The sequence below is a fragment of the Micrasema longulum genome, unplaced genomic scaffold (assembly GCF_059751315.1).
Source record: "Micrasema longulum isolate JH-2025_06_02 unplaced genomic scaffold, ASM5975131v1 h1tg000142l, whole genome shotgun sequence".
In the NCBI taxonomy this organism is placed as follows: Eukaryota; Metazoa; Arthropoda; class Insecta; order Trichoptera; family Brachycentridae; genus Micrasema; species Micrasema longulum.
Window position 1 is genome coordinate 1,167,605 of NW_028277348.1, and position 19,045 is coordinate 1,186,649.

Genomic DNA, 19,045 nt, shown 5'->3' on the forward strand with positions numbered 1-19,045 from the left:
AACATTGGTAGAATAGTGAATGTTACTCAGTGTGTAAAGTGGTCAGCTAAATCAGCCAATGACCACAGGTCATAAACCCTGTAAATGCCTAGACTTTGAAATTCCCTTCTCAATTTTTTCCCTTTGTTGCAATAAATTTTAAACATTCATGAATTCAATCCTAACAAATTAATATATGTATAAGTATGTTTATAATACAGGTAATATGCTTTGAGTGGATTAATTAGTAATGACGCACAATAAATGTATTTATCTTAGTAATGATGTAATAACTTATATTTACATATAAGTTATTAATTTAAAAAAATACTTGGTACACTTCCACTTATTTATTTTGACCAATTAGCGCTTTCACCCTCTAATGGGCATCTTCAGACTGGTGAATATTATACAGTGTATGGATAATTTATATAAAACTAAATATTATCTTAAGTGCAGGTACATTTAAAAATCATTTGTCTCACTCTGTTCCATTGCAATATTGCGTATTGTATATTTTTCAACTTATTTTTAAATGTACCTACACTTAAGATAATATTTAGTTTTATATTAATTATACATACACTGTATAATATTCACCAGTGTGAAGATGCCCATTAGAGGGTGAGAGCGCTAATTGGTCAAAATAAATAAGTGGAAGTGTACCAAGTATTTTTTTAATTAATTATATTAATTAACTTAAATGTAAATATAAGTTACGAGTATTACATCATTACAATGGAATTCCATCAAGAATTGTCATTAAATAATTTAAATGAAATATTTTTCTTAGGTTTAAATGTGGTATTATTGTATTTTTAAGCCAATTGACATCGTTTTTATGGTTAAAATTTTCGCACACCGTAAATCTTCGCTGTCGTGGAAAATTCAACTGAATGAGGATAATTTGTAAAATTTTCTTTCAGAACGAATATTTTAAGCGCGGGTTGTCAACGCATTCAAACGTTTCATTAATGTAAATTTATATCATTAGTTCGTGTCGTAATTAGAACACGGCGCTAATGAAATATTTCTATACAGCGCCATATAAGATGCGCCACCGATTTCAGTAGGAAGCACGTCCATGTCTTGTGAGACACGTTCCAAGTTTCGAGGCGACAACGAATCTTGTAACTCAGGTATGACACTAATATAATGAGCTGCAGGCTTATTCTGTCACAATTTCGTTTCGTAAGATCGTCCATTCGTCATATACCTATCTCACTCTAACGCAATCGAAATCGTATTTCGATCTCGTTCCCTCTCATACGATACGAATGAATTTATGAAACGATTTCTTTTTCTTTTAATAAAAGAGAAATACTTCAGTTCTTATTATTTTCTCAAATACTTAAATTTTCAGACCATTTCCTAAAAGTCGTAAAAATCTCGTGCTGAAAAACTGGAAATCGAGTTATGGTAGAGTGGGATTTGAACCTCGAACCATTGGCCCGTGAGTCCACAATACTACCACGGGGCCACAACCCGGTCCCAGTTACAGAATAAGGCCATTGATACTACTGAAACTACAAACATACTATGTGTGAGCTATTGAATACTAGCACGTTGTTTGTGAATTATTTGTGCATGTAATAAATGTTTAGTGTATAGGTGATTTAGGTACTCGTAAAATGGGCTTTATTTGCTTTCAAACTAGTTGTAAGTCGATTATTTAGCGAATTCAAACATCCGTATTGGTGTATCAAAAAATAATGTATTTTAAGGACGATTAGCACCAGAAAAAGCTATATGAATTATCAATAATAAAACTTAACCGAGGAAGCCGACCCTCATGTATGAGAGTAAAGGATGGATTTGTAAAAACAGGCATGAAAGTAGGCTGAATGCTGTTGAAATGCAATCTCTCGGGCGAATGTGTGGTAAAACTATACACGATAGATGCACATATGTCGAGATCCATACAATTATTATGTAACGCTGAAATAAGCATTATCGACACAATCAAGAAATCCAATAAATACTTAAAGATGGATAAAAGTCGTGAAAATCGGCGTGCGTGTATTTAAAGATATATGAATGTAGAAGAAGCGAGATCTGTATTCAAACCGGGTCGCGGTCCCGTAGCTAGTATCGCGGACTCGCGTATCAGAGGTCCGAGGTTCGTACCCCACTCTACCACAACTCGGTTCCCATTTTTTAATAGGGAGTTATTTACAACTCGTTGAAAATGACCCCCAAAATTCAAATATTTGGGTAAATCAAAAGAACGCAATTATTTTATTTTTCTTAAAAAAAGAAAGATTGATATGGCGTTCTATCCTTTCTGCCTACTCTTACGGGGAAACGGCGTGATGGTTTGTTTTTTTGTTAACCAAGGAATTTCATCGATATTTTTATAAAAATCGTTAGCTATGGAGATCAAGAAATATTTACAAAAATATCAATATTACTTAAATAATTAACAAATTACAACAGGGATGGAGAATACCTTAAATAAGGGAATATGGAAGTCAAGGCATTTACAGGGCTTATGATCTGTCATTGGCTGGTTTAAGTGGTCACTTTACACACTGTGTAACATTCACCATTTGCCTATGTTTGAACATCCATATTTATTTAATTCTTCCATTTGTTGATTTTAGTGAAGTTAAAGAGCTGAAACCTTTATTGTTGTGAAGAGATTCATCTGACTGAATTATTTCACATACTAGGCAACGCCTGAAAACAACTTTTCAATTTTATTGTTGTTTTCGTCAAAATGGCTAAAATGTGGTTTGTTGTTTTATCTTGCTTTTTTCATGTGACCGATTTTGACAAATACATGTTTGATCAGTTCATACCTTCGGAAGTTTTAAACGGTGATAATATGGTGCTGAGTATATATAATGGATCGCACTCACTTTAAAGTTCTTCCTCTTACGAATAAAATGCCTTTAACATTCTTGTGCATTTTCTAAACATCAACACGATACCGGTATCCATAAATTGTGAAGTGCTCCGTATAAGAAACGTAAGAGGAAGAACTTAATGTTAGTACGATCAATTCTACAAAGTCTACATCATTTTATCCTGTCATCAGTGTACAAAACTTCTTAAGCAATGAGCTGATTAAACATTATGTTATTTTGAAATATATAATAACAGTTAGTAATATGTTTGACCACAAAGTGAATGCTTTAAATATTTATAAAATAAATTACAATGAACTTCCATCAAGAATTTTCACTTACAAACTTAAATGCTTTAAATATTAATAATATGATTAAACATTCTTTGTGAGGGGTGGTCGTAAGCCTTAGTTGATAAAGCATCAAACCTGTCGACGCACAGTCGGCAGATAGAAAAATATATACGTAACGCCACGATGTATCACTGAAAACGCGTAACTAAATGTCCATGTGTTCGTTTGGAAGACTGTTTTTTCAATGAAATATGATTAAAAAAATAAAATTCAGTACTTAACATCTCATATAACTTTTTAAAATCATGTTTAAAAGTTCTATTTGCAACGTTCCTTATTCAGATACACTAGTTTTCCCCTTATTTTTTTAATCGAAAATATATTTCGTTTTACCTCTTTAGGAAAATAGGTAGAATCCATCCATCCATCGCCCCATTTCCCGTCGGAAGAAAGGATGGAACGCCACGTGCGTCTAAACACCTTCCACATTATTTTATGCCTATAGATATGGTATGTTTTTTAAATGAAAAAACCTGGAATTTTCAAGCTTTCCCGACATTTTTACGCAAGTGCTGCTGCTAGACTTCCTTATCGGGTTGAACTGATACCGGCAGGCTTCGGAGAACGGCTGGGGAAAAGCCCAAGCATCATAATCAGCCAATTGGTGGAACACTACTGGGAATTTAGGTTGTGGCAGCATCGGAGCAGGACGCTATTCTTCTTAATTTAGTTATCTATTCTACTCTTTTTTAGTTTTATTATTTTTAAATCCTTTTGCTTGTCTATTGGATGTTTTATTTGTGTTATATTGTTTATATCCGCTTTATTTATTTATCATATAAATTATATTATTTTTTAAATATTTTTTTTCACTCATTTGTCTGTACTTTGTCATGGTCATGTGGCTGGTTGGGGATTGCACTACTCACCCGATCTTTATTTATTTGTTTTTTTTATGCTTTCTATATAGGTCTTTCTTGGCCCTCCCTGTTCTACATTACCATTCAGTCTTGTGCCACTCTTTCCTCATACTATAGAATGGGTGCGCGTGAGTTTGTTTTGAGGTCAAATGAAAAAGATGGATTACAATAAAAGTAATTTATTAAGTAGTTACACACGGGTTACATTATATTATTTCGTTCAGAAGGAATTTACAATAGCGAGCACTGGCGGAGAGCTGGTGGCCAGGCAACACGAACTGTCAAGATGAAATGTGTCGAGCACTTTCGATGTACGGCGTTTAGTAGCCTCGTCCAGGCTGACGTTGCAGCGGTCTACGCGTTGCGGGCCAAAGCAGAGTTCGGACCTGCCAACCTCACGGCTGTTGGTGTTGCCCGCCACAATACATTCGTTCCACATGGCCAAACCATCTAAGTGATCCTTTCTTGGTCTTGTCAATTATACCTGTCCCAGATTTGCATTCTCGTCTAATTTCATCATTCGTAACCCTGTCGTATATCGATTTACCACACAGTCGTCTAAAAAGATACTACTCATTGTAAATAATATATACGTCTAATGTGTAGTATTGGTCGATTCAGTCGAATCATCAACCTAACTAGATATATACTTAATAACTAATAAATGTATCACGTGTCGAGCCTTCTATTATAATATTATGTAGTATGAGAATCAGCGGCAGTTAGTAGTTCACGCAAAAAGTCAAATTACTAGGATTCTCACCTGTACGTGCGCCGCTGACGGTTTTTATCGGATCAAACAATACAGTTTTAAGCATACAGTAGAATTATTTCTCACAGAATGCACCCGATTAATTATGAAGCCGTCAAGCCATGGCGGCTTATTGCTCTACGCGCTGCTAATTGCCGGCAATTGGCAATCTACTAGCACTGCTGACGTAGATTTTTACTATCAAAGCATCTTCGTTAAACTACAGAACAGTCCGGAATCACAACATCGACGGCTATAAACCTTTCATTTTTTGCACGTTTGTTCTCGAAGAATCCATTCTCCGTCACCTTAGCTTTCACTCTGTTAACTCATTCGATCTGAATTGGTAATTCTAATTAGATCCATCCACGCACGTTTCTTTACTACTTAGCTTTTGTATGTACCAGGGGCGAATCGTCCAAATAAGCGATTATGCACAGCTTGACTTTCGATATTAATGTTTTATGGGAACCATGTTTATGGTAAAATAAATAAAATAATAGTAATTTATTCACCACCATCATTTATATCTTCGTACAAAAAATATCTATTAAGTTCGCCCAGCGCCCAGCCCGTTCTTAGTGAACGATGAAACTAGCCGATTGCCTCAGCTTATTCTCCATACAAAAATGTACACTTTGTTTTACATCTTTAACCCAAGTCAGGTTTTTTAGTACTAGAGCAACCTTGCAGATTACAAGTATTATTTGAAGATTCTCTATTTGGATACTAGTATTTCGAACATTATTTCCGAAAGACTATTTTTCTTCAATAGGATACCGTTGACATAGTATGTATCACATAGGACATGTGGCGTTCGCAGTGGCCGTTTTTGGCATTATTCATTTTGAAAGGAATCGGCCAGTGCTCAGTGTTGACATTTAAGTCGTAATGGAAATATCTGCTGAATGTCACTGTGGTATTTTTTAATAAACGGTATTTGATTGAAATAGTGTAGAATAAAGCTACGTATATCGCGTGATTAATTAAAATTGTTGTTTGAGCTGATTTTCACAGAACCTTAGAAAAATTAGTCATTCATTATTATATTTCTTACATATTATGTACTTATATGTAGGTACAAATTATTGAACTTTTTTTGTAGATTACCTATAAAATAAATCACGGCTCGCCGCTGGTATGTACCGTATAGTACCGTGCATTGACGTACATTACAAATCTCAGAAAACATCAACGAATAATATTTGCATTAAACATTCCCCGCAGATTAAAATAAAAAAATCGTTCATTCTTAAAAAGGCACAGTATATTAATACATTATTATTACTGAATGTAATTGATTCTAATAGGGAAAATATTGTATGTGCATTATGAAGGACTGAATATCGTTTTGAATCTTGGATGTTACCTATTTTTATTTACTGTAGATTCTACGTTCTATATTTCAGTGTTCATCTTCTGTGGTAATCGAATTGTAAGTTGATAAAAGTGATCATTTATGTATTTAACAAATTACAACAGAAATGGAGAACATTTCAGAGAAAGAAATATGGAAGCTTAGGCATTTACAGGACTTATGACCTGTCATTGGCTGATTTAAGTGGCCACTTAACACACTGTAACATTCACCATTTTGCTTATGTTTGAACATCGATATTTCTTCAATTCTTCCATCTGTTGACTTTAGCTTAGTTAAGGAGCTATTTTTTTTATTCGTTTACAAAAATAGTTCACAAAAAAAATTAAACAGGCTTCCTTAGTTAGGGAAAATCAATGAATACGAGTATTCAAATAATCATATATTATTTATTAAAAAAAAAAACTAAATAGTGCGTAAATTGAATGCAAACAATTACACGGCTTATTGTGGCACAATCAGGAACGATCTATGCCTGTGGGCTTGCCCCGACTCGCTAGAAATTTACCAGGGGTTAAATGATTAAATTACTCCTGTTGAGTCGGGGCTCTTGAAATTATTGCATAAAATGATTCTTATCTTATTAAAAATATAATTGTTAACGCGACTGTGAATTTGGACGATGTACATATTGATAACGTTTGCGTATAATTAGTCGTTTGCATATTATATTCGATCATAGTTATAAGCACATATTGACGAATTGAATTCAAGCAATTTAGTAGGGCTTGATTATTTATTATTATTAATTTAATTATTTATTTATTTACGGTTCCGTGAACCTTTTACACAATTACAATAAAACCAGTGAAAAAAAATACAACAAAAAATTACATAATATTAAAAAAAGAACAAAAACATCGAGAAAAGTATACAATGGTAAAAAGTATTTACATATACAAAAGAAATATTACATCTGTAACAAATATAAATATTTACATTTATAAAAGAACGGGAAAGGTAAATAAAAGAAAATAGCAGTTTTTAAAAAGAGGAAGAGAAAAAAAAAGAAAGTGCTTTAAAGGAAAGTTAAAAAGTTTACTTCATGGTTTAATATAAATATTAATATTAAACAATAATAAATAATTATACACAATTATTATTATGATTATTTATTATCACAGTATACACCTACAATTATATATTTATACAAAGTTGCTTTGACTATCTAACTAAGGTTTTTTATCCCGTTCTAAGCCAGTAATATATATATATATATAATAATAATAAAAAAATAAGTAATAAATATAAAAAAATAAAGGTAGCAGAAATAGTGAAAAGCATAGTAAAAAAAAGGGTATTAAAAACGTATTTAAAAACCCAGTAAAATACATAGTAAAAAACATAGTAAAAGACATACAAGACAAAACACACATTTAAAAAATCCAGTAAATACGTAATAAAAAACAAAAAAACATCGTTAAGTACATAGTAAATAGAAAAAATATCGTTATTTTTTGTATTTTTAATCATTTTTGAATTTTTTCAAAATGTTTTGGATAGCTGTTCAGATGCCTTGTTTAAGTTCATCATGTTAAACTTAATGTTAATAAAACTGAGTATTGCAATATTTTTGTATTTTTGATTCGTCTAGCAAAAAGTCAATTGGGATAGTGCTACAAACTTCTGTTTTTTTGCACTTGAATTCATCATTTTAAAATAGTTTTTCCCCACAAATAAATAATTTATTTATGATTGATGTAAACTAGTTAATCTTCTGCAAAATATATATAATTAGTATTCGTTAATTCAGAATTCGAGAGATCGACCACCGACCATGGTCTAATTTGATTCGTATAGTATAAAAGTATGAATGATATTCAACAGTTCAATGAATGACGTGTCATCAGATATAAGCCCAAGGGCGCCTCCATTCATTACATCTGGTAATTGAAGACATAAGTCGGAAAGTAATACAATGACATCTTTACAGTGTAAAACCATTCACTGCATTTCTGGGTGAACGCCGTTGAACTCACGCAACGCTTATCGAGACTCTTTGAGCGAAGGCATTGCTTTTTTTAATGCATTAATGAATAACGTCGCCTTAATTTGAATACAACGTAAGTCACTAAATTATCCATTTACAGGTTACAATAAAAAAACGTAAATCGGTATTCGAAAAATGAGTTTTTTCTTTTTTCTCTCACCAATTTCTTCAAATGACAGATGGACGCTATTTTGTATGGTGAAAAATATTCAATCATAATCTCAAATACCAAATAAAAACATACGTTGTATTAAATGTGTGCTCTCTGATTACACATAAAATTATATGCGAAAAATTAAAAAAAAAATAGTTGAAGTACTGCCTGGGCCCCGATTACATTTTTATAAGTATTTTTAAAAAATTGAAAATAAATGTTTGCGTTCTTATGATTTACCCAAATATTTCATTTTGAGGGCCATTTTCAACGAGTTGTAAAAACTCACTATTAAAAAATGGGAATCAAGTTGGGGTAGGGTGGGATACGGGACAACAACCTGATTAATTAATTATTAATTTCTTTTTAATATACGCATCTATCTCCTGACTCGTTTCAACTGTAGTTTTTTAATTAATAAAATGATAATAAAATACAAATTCGGAGTTTCAACATTAAAAATATCAAACTTACCTCCTACTAAAAGTATTAACGATTATTATCAGTTGTTTTAATTTTGTAATTTTTTTTATAACTATCAACACTTTGTAAGTAGTTATATTATAAATGATAACTGTATATATGAATTAAATTGTTTAAAAACATGCACAAAGTAATTTCAATATTACTGTAGCGCAGCGTTGGTGTTCGTGATTTGTTATACCGAACTTCTAGTTAGGGATCTCTTCAAGACGCGTGTTTACAATCACGTTGAATGATTTGATACACTACATCCAATTCAAATTGCATACAAGAAAACGTTACTGCCGCAAACAGGCTCCCCATTGTTGTTGCTATGCAAATGTACAAGAGCTTTTATGTACTGCATCCGCTTCCACAGAACGTGCTCGGTATAAACTTATACACTAAGGACAGTATACGCGTACAGCTGTCTTAGCACACGAGTATTAGTTACAATAGAATTTGTATGGAACCGAAGAAGAACGCGAACACGAGTGTCATCAATAATGCGTTTTTAATGGTTTTTGTCTTTTGTAAACATTAAAAGAAAAAAATCATTTTTTATCAATATGCTTCTGTTTTGGGTGATACGTGTGTGTTGGATTTGTTCCGACGTTCCGGTTACCATTGCAGGAGCCGTCTTCAGGGTAAACTGTGGATCTTAAGATGTCTCCTGCAATGGTAGCTAAAACGTTAGAACAAATCCATTACACACCGTATCACCCAAAAAAGAAACATATAGATAACAGCGACCGTAAAAACCTTCGCACCTATTTAACCAAACCATTTTTAATTTATAATCACACTTTGCGCACCTAAATTTGTTGTATCAGAGAGAAAAAACTTTTTTAAGAGGGGAATATAGAAGTCTATTCATTTACAGGGCTTATGACCTGTCATTGGCTTGAGTGGCCACTTTACACACTGTGTAACATTCACCATTCTGCCCATGTTCAGACACCCACGTTTCCACAACTGTTCTATCTGTTGACTTTTGTGAAGTAAAAGAGCTGAAACCTTATCATGTGGGTGTGATTTATCCGGCTGAACCAACCGCTCTTAAATAAATTAAATATTAAAATAAATATAAAACAACTTTGTTTTTTACCTTTTATTTTTTTTTCTACCCACCGGTTTTAAAGCTACACAAGCATCTTTATCAAGGCATAATTAACTGATGAATCTCTTCCTATTTTGTCTCTTAACAGTTTTATTAAATATTACATTCAAACATATGGAGCTAATAAGTCAAGTCTTTTTGTAATTAGAAAATTTATACCAAAGGAATTGGTAGTGTTTTTTTAATCTTTGCTTTGTGTTTTGATTCCTTCAAAGTATAAGTAAAATAATGACAATTATTAAAATTGCGTATCGAATCGACTGAAAATTTAGGCGCTTTGAAGTTGGTTGCTAGCGAATCTTCGCTTAACGAAATCGAAACTCGAAAAAGGCATGTTGGGACCAAATATGATATTTCCTTACTAACGATCGCAAACACCTTCGTTTTTGTGAACCGCCCCATAGTGAGGGCTCAGACTATAGATGTATATTTTGATCAGTGTACAGTGTACACATACATTATGTTGTGCTGCAAGTGCATACAACAGGCCGCATTGTGATGGAACACCAAATGCAGAGATGTTCTGTTCGTTTGCCTTGAATCTAAATTTCACTCGCATATAAAAGAATTGCATTTCTTGACACATTTATTCAAAAAGTTTTAATGACGATTGTTCACATTCTTCCTGAATATTTCGGCTGGTATTTAAGGCTGTAGTCTGGTAAAACGCACGCAAAATGAGGGAATCATTACGATTTTGCCATTTTAAAACGAAAGTTTTTTTTTTAATCGCGCAGTTATAAAAAAATTAAAAAAACATAAATTTGATCAAAACAGTAATTTTTTAAGGTATTTCCATTAAAAAATATACTTAAAAGTTTCATGTAACTGAAATGTAAATACTTTTAAACCGCAGATTAAAATCTTATTTTTTTGTTTTTGAAAAGAAATACAAGCATTTTAAATCACATACGTTTTTGTGACATTTTTCTTTATTTCTTCTTAAAATTATGCCTTCGGTAATACTTCAAAAAAATAATAATATCGAAATATTTTAGTTGAAACCTTTTTTTTATAGAATTGTATTACCTTTTTTTTAAAAGAAGATAATAATATTCAATTTCTAACAATATCTTATTTACGATTTTATTACCTTCATCCTGCCCTTACCGCTACAAATTTTAGTTCAATACTTAATCTTTACAAAATAAAGTTTTTTTTTATTATTTTGATTATATATATTCAATATTATCAATCAAAAATTTATATTGTTCATTGGTTATAAGTCAGTTAGAATACAATTCTTCTCGTTAGTCCTTTCTCTATGCTACCCATTGTAATAAAATTTAATAAATCCAGCATAAATTTCTCCGGTTCACAAATTTCAAATTGTATTTACCGCGACAAAATATAAACTATACATTAAATTTATTGAAAATTGGTGATAGAAGAATAATATCTGTTTTTTTTTTATAAAGTTGTTGGTAATCTTTTTGATGTTCCTGATTTGGTCAAATTTATCTACTTAAATAGCCAGGTCAATGAGGCATCGTATTTACTTTAGATATTCGTAAGTCAAATTCGCACATTGATTCTCTGTTTCCGAGAATTTACTCTCTCGATAGCAAATACACTGATGTTTAAAAAAATAGATACATTTGGTATATCTTTATCAAATTTCTATAGCCAATTATTTTTAAAAAAATTGAATAGTATTTTTGGTTTGTAGTATTTTCATTTGTTTTTTAATAAAAATACTTCAGTTCTTATTATTCACTCAAATATTAAAATTTTCAGACCATTTCCTAAAAGTCGTAAATAACTTGTGCTGGAAAAATGGAAATCGAGTTGTGGTAGAGTGGGATTTGAACCCCGGACCTTTGGCCCGTGAGTCCACAATACTACCACGGGACTACAACCCGGTTTTATATGTATATATTTTTTATCATTTTTAATTGTATTTTTATATTTGTAAATTGTTTATAACATCTGTACATGTAAAAGCCCTTTAGGGCGTTAAGAAATAAATAAATAATTAATTTATAACCAGTTAGTGCTTTAAGTATAAATAGTATGCATTATAATATTATTTAAATGCATTACAACTAAGGGTATTAGAAGCAAATTTAGAAATCTCCATTGAAGTAATTACTGAGAAATTTGCGGAAAACTTCGAAAAAAGAGTTGTGAGTTTCTAATTATGCTTCACTAACTCAATGCCGAATGCTAGTTTGCGGTGTCAAGTAGTAAAATTAAAATCTGTTTTTGCAAGATTTAGAGACGGTTTTGAATTACGCTTTTATTTAGGTGGGTAGGTTTTTAAGTAAGTATAGTTTATTTTGGCATCAATAACTAATTTTCCGTTTTTGGTGGAGATTTTTAAGTTTGCTTCCAATACTCTTTACTTGTCTATTTGTAGCATTCATGGAGGAAGATGCGAAGATTTGTTTTAGTGGTTAACTAAAAAATCCTTATTTTGAAGTTAACGAGTTGTTTCCTTCGAATTTCCACGAATCAAACGAGTGCGAAGATAATAAAAATATTTTTCAATTGACGATACCTACGTAAATATCGTATTTAGGATCGTGTCGTAAAGGGTGTCGGCCCGTATCTTTCTATTTATATATTTTTCTGGCTGTATTTTTATTCGGAGTGATGAAGCCTTGTCCAGACGCGTACCAGAATGGAATTTATACGACTTGAGCTGTCGGCGAGTATTCACGAGAAAATAAATTTCTGGGCGTGAATCAGACTACTTGACATTCAAAGCGTTGTTATTGATTTCTTTTATTTGCAAATAAAGAAACCGCAAGTTCATACTGTTTTTGGGTGAAAGGTTCCATTGTTCTTTGTTCAATAGCGAGGAATGTTTTGTATTCTGTATAAACCATAATACTTTTTACAGGCTTACATCAATTGTTTTGTAGATGTTTTAAAATGTACCTAAAGGGAATAATTGAATCCTTAAAGGCTTTAATGTTTCGGAGGTTCTAAAGACCCCTAGTTGCTTTGATGTTTAGTAGGTCAATACTGTTTTCGCTACACCTGTATATTTCATATTTGTGTTTCTGCTACGACTTTGATATTGTTGATGTACTTATTATTTACCCAACATTTACATTTGGAGCTTTTTGCTCTGCTTGAATCATTTTATTCTTATTTTCATGAATTATGATCACACTTTTCCATACAGTGAAACCTCTATATATCGTTTTTTAAAGGGACTTATTGAAATAAACTATGAATGCAGGAATAAGAGGTCAATACACAAGGAGATAAGATCGGGTAAAGATACCGGCCTGGCAATCTGCATTACCATTGGCCGGTTAAAGTTCTAAAAAAGATACAAGTTTGAGGTGTAAATAAATGTATTTAAATAAAATTAGAAAGCAGAACAAAAACAAACAAAATATTAAAGTTTATTGCTTTGGAAATAATCTTTCATCGACGTTTGTTTTTTTACTGTTTTATTCCCGTAATCAACATTATATTTTCGGCTTTGCAAATAATATTTTTTTCGGCATCGGTTGTTGAATGTGAGTAGTAGAATGTTTTTAATCTTTCGAAGATAATGCATGCTTCTGAAAATGAAGGTACAGGCGGCGGCTCCTCTTCATCAATATCGACCTCTTCAGCTGTCTCCTTCAACCTTGCGTCACACAAGCTTTCGATAGTTTCTATCCCACACGTTGAGATACTGTCGTCAAATGTAACAAAATTGTTGAAATTCGTCTGTGTATCAAGTCTTAGGCAATCATCTTCAGAAACCTTAACTTGTTCTAATTGTCATTATATCTCTCTTCCTCCTTCGAACGTTCTGCGCATTAAAACATACACGAAATATGTCAAATACGCATCGTAATTTAAACGATGAATGCGGTAAAATGGTGGAAAGAAAAACGATCGATGCGATCATTTTTTGTAAGTTTTATATGAAATTATTTCGGAGTTGGAAGAAATAAACGACACATTCGGGAAAACGATCATTCGAGGAACGATAGATAAAGGTTTCACTGTACTAATAAATTTAATATTTTTTCACAATGATGCGTATTAGACTAGGTTTCTTGAAAAACATATTAAATAGTTGTATGTGTCACGATTTGATTATGTTAGTTATAAATGAATAAATATGATGTTACAAAACGTATTTATTTTAAAATATAACGTCAATTATTTGTCCTACTTCGTCAAAGAGCCTGAAGCCTATGGTAGCGCCTATGAGGTTCCTATAATACGCTTCTCCGAGCCACTACACGCCCGTCTGATGGCAAAACAATGCATCTACTGATCATTATTATTTTTTAATTCCGAACCCCTTGCTGAAAAAAGTACTTGATGATTTATAAGGGATAATAAAAAATGGCGATGTATTATAATGTTATTAAATAAAAAAAATGGATCTATTATTAACATAGTATACGTCTATCTCCAAGCACAGAAGTTTTTCTCTTTTTTGGAGAGAAACAGCATCAAATTAACAAAGTACTAATCTTATATATGATGTAATAAAAGTTCTAATAAATGTAATTGTATGTAGTATGTTAAATAAATAAAAAAAGAAGCGCAAATATAAAATAAATCGTTTTATATGAAAAACATAAAGTTATGTAGTACTTCGAATTTTAATGATTGTAAGGATTTTATCCAGCATTACATTGATCTACCTATCCCTTAAATTTGTTTTTCAATTTTCAATGTATCGTGACGACAAATTCTAATAAAAATTAATTACTACAATATTTATGTTGTAAGGGTGAGTAAATGGCGGTGATTGGATATATTGAATTGCTCTGAAGATATTTTAACCCTTCTATAAATTATTATATGTTTTTAAAAAATTTAAAAAACAATTTCACTCGTGTGGTTTTTTTTTATTTATTAGTAAATTGTATCACATTTAATATAGTGAATGTAACGTTTAATACTTTTATAAGCCGTATCGTAATTAGTAAAACTCGTAAGTCCAAAATTTACTCGTTCAGGGGAGAGTAAAAACTGTTTTTATTTCAGTAGCGAATTGTAGCGATGTTTTTTATCGACATGTACAAATATCTCTGTAGGAATATACAAGTTTAACGCACATATAGTGTTTAATATTTTTGAAGTGCGTATTAAGCTCTCAGGGACAAAAACCATTTTCAAGAGAAGCGTTAGGACTGGATTTTCCTTAGTGGGAGGGATTTGAGTGGGAAAATCTATGATGATTTTCCGCATGTTTAAGTTTACTGTTTACCATATTGATATGCCATATATTTTGTTTTTTTTAATATTTTTATTATTGCTATTGATATGTTTCTGATCGTATAAAATATGTGTGATTTTTTTAAAATTTTTTTTTTTATTAAATTGAAAACATATTATACATAATTATATACAATATTCCCAAGGAGTTTTTTTTTAAAAAAAACTCATTTAGGGACATACAGATAGCAAATTTATTTAAAGACGTTTTTAAATTTTAAACTATAATATTATTTACAAAAGCAGAAAAATTAAAATTATGATAAACTACAAATTAAATAGGGTATGAAAAATACTTGAAAATAACAAAATAAACAGAATACTAGGCATGGAAATAAATTCAAAATAATGTTTACATTATGCAATCTGGGAAAGAAAATTGAAAAAGTTTAAAAATTACATGTATGTATATATACATCTGAACTAGTACAAAATAAAATCATTTTTTTTAATTAACAAAATATGCGCACACCCAATACAGGTTATTTTTTTTTTTATCAAAAACGTATTGAAATTATGTATACAAGCCAAAAAAAGTATTAAAAAAAAACACAAATAACATTTAAATAGTATTAAAAATTACATATACAAGCAAAAACGGTAAAATATTAAAAGATATATGTTCAAGATGCGCATTCTCTGGATAAACTAACATTATTTATTCAAAGTACTTCTGGAAAAAATAATTCTTCAATTCGCACGTCCTGTTTCTATATTTTGAAATAGGTACTACTCATCTGTCTGATACTCATCTGTCTGTGTCAACTAATTGCTCGTCCCAACTCAACACAGGACTTTTGGTCCCATGGAGTTGGGACGTACGTCTCAAATAATGTGTGATGAATAACCTATAATTGAATAAATAAATAAAATAAAGTAGATTACTAGAAGTCTTAACAGAAAACACCAAAATATAGTTTATGACCATTTGAGGATTTATTAGCTTTACAAGTTAGGGTGTCAAGATATCGATGGCTTAATTCCATACAGAGATAACTAGAAATCACTCGTTTTGAGTAATGGTTGACCATAGTTTTGGTGTACCAATGCAGTGCCCTATGCACCATTAAGCGTGGAAAGCTAATGATGATAGTTTAGACAGATCTTAATTGATTTGTAGAAAATATTTATTTATTTCGCCTTAAGTTTAATAAATTTAATAAATTGCCACAAAAATTAGTACCTATTTCAAAATATAGAAACAGGACGTGCGAATTGAAGAAGTACCTATTTCAAAATATAGAAACAGGACGTGCGAATTGAAGAATTATTTTTTCCAGAAGTACTTTGAATAAATAATGTTAGTTTATCCAAAGAATGCGCATCTTGAACATATATCTTTTAATATTTTACCGTTTTTGCTTGTATATGTAATTTTTAATACTATTTAAATGTTATTTGTGTTTTTTTTATACTTTTTTTGGCTTGTATACATAATTTCAATACGTTTTTGAAAAAAAAAAATAACCTGTATTGGGTGTGCGCATATTTTGTTAATTAAAAAAAAGATTTTATTTTGTACTAGTTCAGTATGTATATATACATACATGTAATTTTTAAACTTTTTCAATTTTCTTTCCCAGATTGCATAATGTAAACATTATTTTGAATTTATTTCCATGCCTAGTATTCTGTTTATTTTGTTATTTTCAAGTATTTTTCATACCCTTTTTAATTTGTAGTATATCATAATTTTAATTTTTCTGCTTTTGTAAATAATATTATAGTTTAAAATATAAAAACGTCTTTAAATAAATTTGTTATCCGTATGTCCCTAAATGAGTTTTTTTTAAAAAAACTCCTTGGGAATATTGTATATAATTATGTATAATATGTTTTCAATTTAATAAAAAAAAAAATTAAAAAAAAATTTATGTACATATGTATATATTTTTTATGAAATATATACACAATGGTTTATCGTTTTAGTATTAAAGTTGTTATGCAAATTATCTCAACGTTTTAATTAGTTATGGAGTTGAGAAATCGTTGAGTTTATTTATTTACATATGAAAACATCTGTCTAACGAGAGAAAACTAATGGTATTTAAGAGTAGAGACTTTGTGGAATTAAAAAGGGAGGTTTTTTATTAAGAAATATGATGAATAATATAACGCAAAACTTCATTTTTTAGTTATCCCTCTATGGAACTAAGCAATCGATGTAACGTTACACAATATACTCCCAGAAGTTTGAAAAAAACTAATTTGTGATAAAAATATTCATTTTTGTAACAATACGGAATATCAATAATTAATACAAAGCAAGTAAGAAAACACATAAAAAGCCCTATTTTAACGCTGTTCATAGAATCTGTATTGAAAAATTATCGCCATCAAAAAAATCAGGTAATATTTTTTAAGTACTACACTTTGAGATTTATGTCTTCGTTTTTAAGTTCATCGGGCAGTTTTAAATTGGGAGCGGCCAACATTTTTCAGAAACTTTTTGCCAATCTTTGTCGAGCGATAATAGACGCATCATCTAGATAAAATATAATAAATTATTCACTTTGTTTTAAGACCGCTTGAATTTATTTTGAAGTGCTACAAATTTCGGGAAGCACGGGTAGTTATTGAATATAAATATAATGTACATTATTTGAGTTGCGTCAATATCATGAATAAATGTATACCGTATTTTTTGGACCATAAGACGCATTCTTTTACTCTGAAAATTCAACCAAAAATTAGGGTGCGTCTTATGGTCCGGTGCGTCTTATCGTCCGCAAAATACGGTCTATAAATTTTGTGTCAGCAGAAAGTGTTTGTGTATGATGTTAATATGGATTTTTCCTTGTTTCCAGAATTATCCACGAAAGTGGTTTTACGAATGAAGACTTCAAGCAGTACAGGCCGGTGGTGTACAGCAACACGATACAATCACTTGTGGCCATCCTCAGGGCAATGCCAAACCTCGGCATTGTCTATGGAAATAAGGACAGAGAGGTAAGACATCACCTTATTTATCTCCCTGTGTCTAGTTGACTTAGCTACAACATCTATGTTTACAGCGATACTGAGTCAGATTTCAGTCAGAGTCGTTGTTATGAAAAATAGGATTTTTGTTAAAGAAAAAATACTTCGGTCAAAAAAATTTGAATAGATTGATAAATTGAACATTTTTACTCAGAGTAATAATTCTCTAGAGAAGCCCTTAAGTTCTAAACGTGTAATGGTCGGTTTTAGTTGGCGCTTGCAATTCTCAACCCAAGTACCTACGGCCCGTTGTATTGCTGTAATATGTAGTAGTAACTTGTTGGTCAATAATCATTAAATGGTTTTTCTCCATATGGGCTATCTCCATATCATTAATACAAACTCCAGATTTCCCCAACCGCACAATTGATTCAACTTACTCGTAACGCAGACCATCGCAACATTACTAATACAAGTAATGTTCGACCTACTTAAATATTTTTTGTAATATCCCACAATGCAGGATGTATTTATTAATGCTAAAATAAAATAATTTTAAACCAACAGTAATATCAGTTGAATGATTCGCTAAATCACAACTATAAATATGTTTGCGTTTTTATATCTGCTAGTTGCCATACAAAATAAATAAAATCATCAGTAGCAAAAGACGTTTCGAAAGAAAAATCAACTATGCCTTTGTAGTTTTTTTTTTTACAAAATGTATTACTTGTCATGAAGTACTTGTAAAATAAATTTAACACGCAAAACATGCTAATAAACTTCAATACAACAGTGTATATCAACAGCCATTCAAGTATGGAGTTATTTAAAAATTCTGAATAAAGAATATTTAAATTATTACGTAAATTCAACACTACGCAGAATCACTAAAATCCATAGGTAGGCTGTAGAGGTGTTAAAAACATAAAACAATTGAACGTAGTTATGCAGAAAGCAGCCAGTTCACAATTTTGAAAAAATGAGATATTGATGTTATCGGGTGCAGTAAGGTTAATTCTATGTTCTGTTAAAAACAGCCGGAC

The 19,045-nt window shown here is 31.0% G+C and overlaps 1 protein-coding gene across 2 annotated transcripts in view; it reads left to right on the forward strand.

Annotated features, from left to right (window-relative positions):
- Nucleotides 1-18,653, forward strand: part of LOC148284177 (G protein alpha o subunit-like) — a 114,712-nt gene extending 96,059 nt beyond the window's left edge. For both annotated transcript variants that reach the window (XM_088242565.1, XM_088242564.1), the window contains exon 3: nt 17,888-18,653. In XM_088242565.1, the coding sequence (XP_088098691.1) occupies nt 17,888-18,068 (181 nt within the window). In that variant the 3' untranslated portion in view covers nt 18,069-18,653. The remainder of the gene's footprint in view (nt 1-17,887) is intronic.
- The last annotated feature ends 392 nt before the right edge of the window (nt 18,654-19,045 follow it).